At 35.2% G+C, this 3,272-nt stretch overlaps 1 protein-coding gene across 1 annotated transcript in view; it reads right to left on the reverse strand.

The window, feature by feature from the left end:
* Positions 1 to 3,272, reverse strand: part of LOC107714590 (protein phosphatase PTC7 homolog) — a 17,181-nt gene that overhangs the window by 6,016 nt on the left and 7,893 nt on the right. The window contains exon 3 of the mRNA XM_016520467.1: positions 1,999 to 2,197. Within this exon, the coding sequence (XP_016375953.1) occupies positions 1,999 to 2,197 (199 nt within the window). The remainder of the gene's footprint in view (positions 1 to 1,998; positions 2,198 to 3,272) is intronic.

Consider the following 3,272-nt stretch of genomic DNA (forward strand, 5'->3'; position numbering starts at 1 on the left):
ACATAGGGCTGGACGATATGGCCTAAATTGATATCACGATATATTTCTTAATTTCGGTCGATACGATATAATTCCGATATCGATATGAACACTATTTATCTGAAATAGAAATCTTTTGTAACATTATAAATGCCTTTATCATCACTTTTGATCAATTTTAAGCATCCTTGCTAAATAAAAGTATTAATTTCTATAATTTCTTTCCCAAAAAAATAATAAAAATTATACTGAATGGAATAGTGTATAATGTTACAAAAGCTTTTTATTTCAGATAAATGCTGATCTTTGGATCTTTCTATTCATCAAAGAATCCTGAAAAAAAATGTACTCAACTGTTTTAAATATTGATAATCAGCAAATCAGCATATTAGAATGATTTCTGAAGGATCATGTGACACTGAAGACTGGAGTAATGATGCTGAAAATTTACCTATGTATGATCACAGGAATAAATTACATTTTAAAATCTATTCAAATAGAAAGCAATTTTAAATAGTAAAAATATTTCAACATTTTACTGTTTTTGCTGTACTTTGGATCAAATAAATGCAGCCTTGGTGAGCAGAAGAGAATTCTTAAAAAAAAAAAACTTAAAAATCTTACTGTTCAAAAACTTTTGACTGGTAGTGTAGGCTGATTATTCTTATAGATTGAAACAAATGTGCTTCAGCCAGAAAAAAAGGGTATGAAAAGTGCTCCGAGTTGCTGCAGAAAACAAAAAAATTGAACAACAAAAACTGGAAATGTTGCTGGAGACGGGCTTATTTCAAATGAAAACTCATTCTCTGCCAGCAGGAGGCGCTTTTAGAGTGATAAAACTAGCTGTTTCTCCAGTAATGGCTGTAATCAAAGCAGCTCCGCTCATGAACGCTTCTTTATCAGATCAAATGAAAATGCCATCGAAACTTTTCTGAAGACAGTCAATTCCCTTCAGAAATACATTCATATAAAACACCCCTGCCGTGTTATGATTTTGAAACGTGCAGTGCTCATGTTTATTCAACGAAGTCAAACGGCACAAATAAATCAATGTATGGGAAACTGGTAATGTATATCGAAATATCGGAAATGTGTTTAAAAATCATATCACCGTTATTGAAAAAAATTATATCGCGATACATATTGATATTGAATTATTGTCCAGCTCTACTTAAACCACATAAACACATTTCATTACACCAAATACACAAAATAATGTTATTTTTAGCAGCATCATATGACCCCTTTAATGGCGTTGAAGATCCAGCCTAGCTGCATGACAAAATCACATATGTGAGAGAATTTCAAATCAAATTCAAATCACATCTTTGTATTTCATGTTACAGGTTAAAAGGATACAGGATTACAAGTTACAAATTACAGGATCAGTTGATGTTAAGTTGCAGAAAATGTGTTAAAGTGAAAACCACAGGCTGGATTTAGTCAGAATCTTTGCAATCATAAAAATTGCATTGTCCCAGGACAATTTACAAAAATGTGGCACTTGTTTTTTTTATGGTTTCAGCAATCAGTCAACATTGCAATCAAATCAAAAGCGTGATTCAACCCCTGAATATACTATTAATGATCAATTAATTAAAAGAACACTAGCATGACATCTTAAAAAGCTAGAAAATAAATCAATGTTTAAATAATATTGAGATCGTAGAGTAGTTATTGGCTAAATGTGATTAAGACAATAAGTTGCATCTTAAAATTCTATCCGTTTTTAGGGTAGATTAATTTAGTGCACAATTATCAGATTTTTCTTGTGACAGTTGAAGCCATTCTGATCTGAAATAAGAGCAAAGAGATCATTACATATCCTGATCGTAACACACCGAGTGACTAATCGACTGATAATCCAGTCGAGTTAGTAACCAGAGTGAGAACCTAATCATGCTCTCATACTGACAGCCAGCGGATTACATCTCGCTCGCGTTTAGCTTGGGGACACGATGCTGTTACATAATCAGAAAGTGAGGGGAAAAAAAGTCACATAACAGCAAACGGTCTCACCTGTCACTGAGGACGGAGCCCTCTGCCTCAGGAGGGGCGATAGAGAGCTGGAAAGGGGTGTTGAAGTAGTGCTGCTGTTCATCAGACCTGTGGACCACCTCTCCACCTCGAACCACCAGAAAGCCAGAGTCGCCCAGATTTGCCGTGTGTAGCTGGTGACTCTGCCTGTCTAATACCACGATACACGCTGTACTGCTTCCTAAAGACAAGAAAGATGCTTAGTCACATCATAGGTACTATAAAATACAATGTTAATTTCTTTCTAAAATGCCCTATAGAGCCACGGTGTTCACTTTTTAGGGAAATTAACCCACAGATTGCTTGCTTTCAGTTGTCTCTGCAAGTACTTTATTGTGCTGTGCTGAAAATCATTTACCTAATTTGGTGTTTCTAGCATGACTTCGCTCATATGGGGTATAACAACTTCCCCAAAAAATTTGATAATTTTTGTACTTTAAAAAAAAAAAAAGATTTTTTCCCCAACTTATTACATGTGTTTTAAAAATTGCTTGTAACTCTCTCAATGTTATATTATCACCAAATCTTGGATTCAATGTTTTTGTCAACTTTTTCTGTTTACTTTCAGTTAGCACAGGTTTTATATTTCTTTTTGTAACTTATAGGTCGTAGGCCTCACTGATCTGAGCTTATGCACCTCAGTTTTTAAAGTGCCCCTATTATGGGTAATGAAAGATTAATATTTTGGTTTTGGGAGTCCCCAACAACAGGTTGACATGCATGCAAGGTCAAAAAACACTTTTATTGTCGTATAATATGCATTTATTTTTACCTTATTTGCTCAACGACTCCCAAACGATCCGCTTAACGATTCATTCTTCCAAACCCCTCCTTTGCCTGACGCTAATCTGCGGTGATTGTTCCGATTGGTCTCATTTTAATTTCATCATGCCTGTAACGCATGATAAAGCATCGTTTGTGAGCAGTGCTGCTTTGTGTACAGCGTTACCCGGGAAACCGCTATTTTTTACCGCTCCGAAAGCGGCACCTTGTGGCAAAGAATGAATTTGCATTTTCATTCAGACCAATGCGAAAAGACCAACAAGTGGGCGGGCAATATGCTAATGTTTCATGTTGACGTCAACATGAAACGGCTTGGGATTCGTTTTAATTAAGACTCGTTTCAATGATTCAGAGTCGACTCTTTCTTTTAAGAGACAATAACTTTATACATGGTGCACTTTCAGATTTAGAACTTTGCAAGATGTTTTCATTCACTTAGAGCTGTGTTACACACTGCATGAAAGGTAATTTTC

Source organism: Sinocyclocheilus rhinocerous, unplaced genomic scaffold (genome assembly GCF_001515625.1).
Source record: "Sinocyclocheilus rhinocerous isolate Xijiao unplaced genomic scaffold, SAMN03320098_v1.1 scaffold990, whole genome shotgun sequence".
NCBI classification, from domain to species: domain Eukaryota; kingdom Metazoa; phylum Chordata; class Actinopteri; order Cypriniformes; family Cyprinidae; genus Sinocyclocheilus; species Sinocyclocheilus rhinocerous.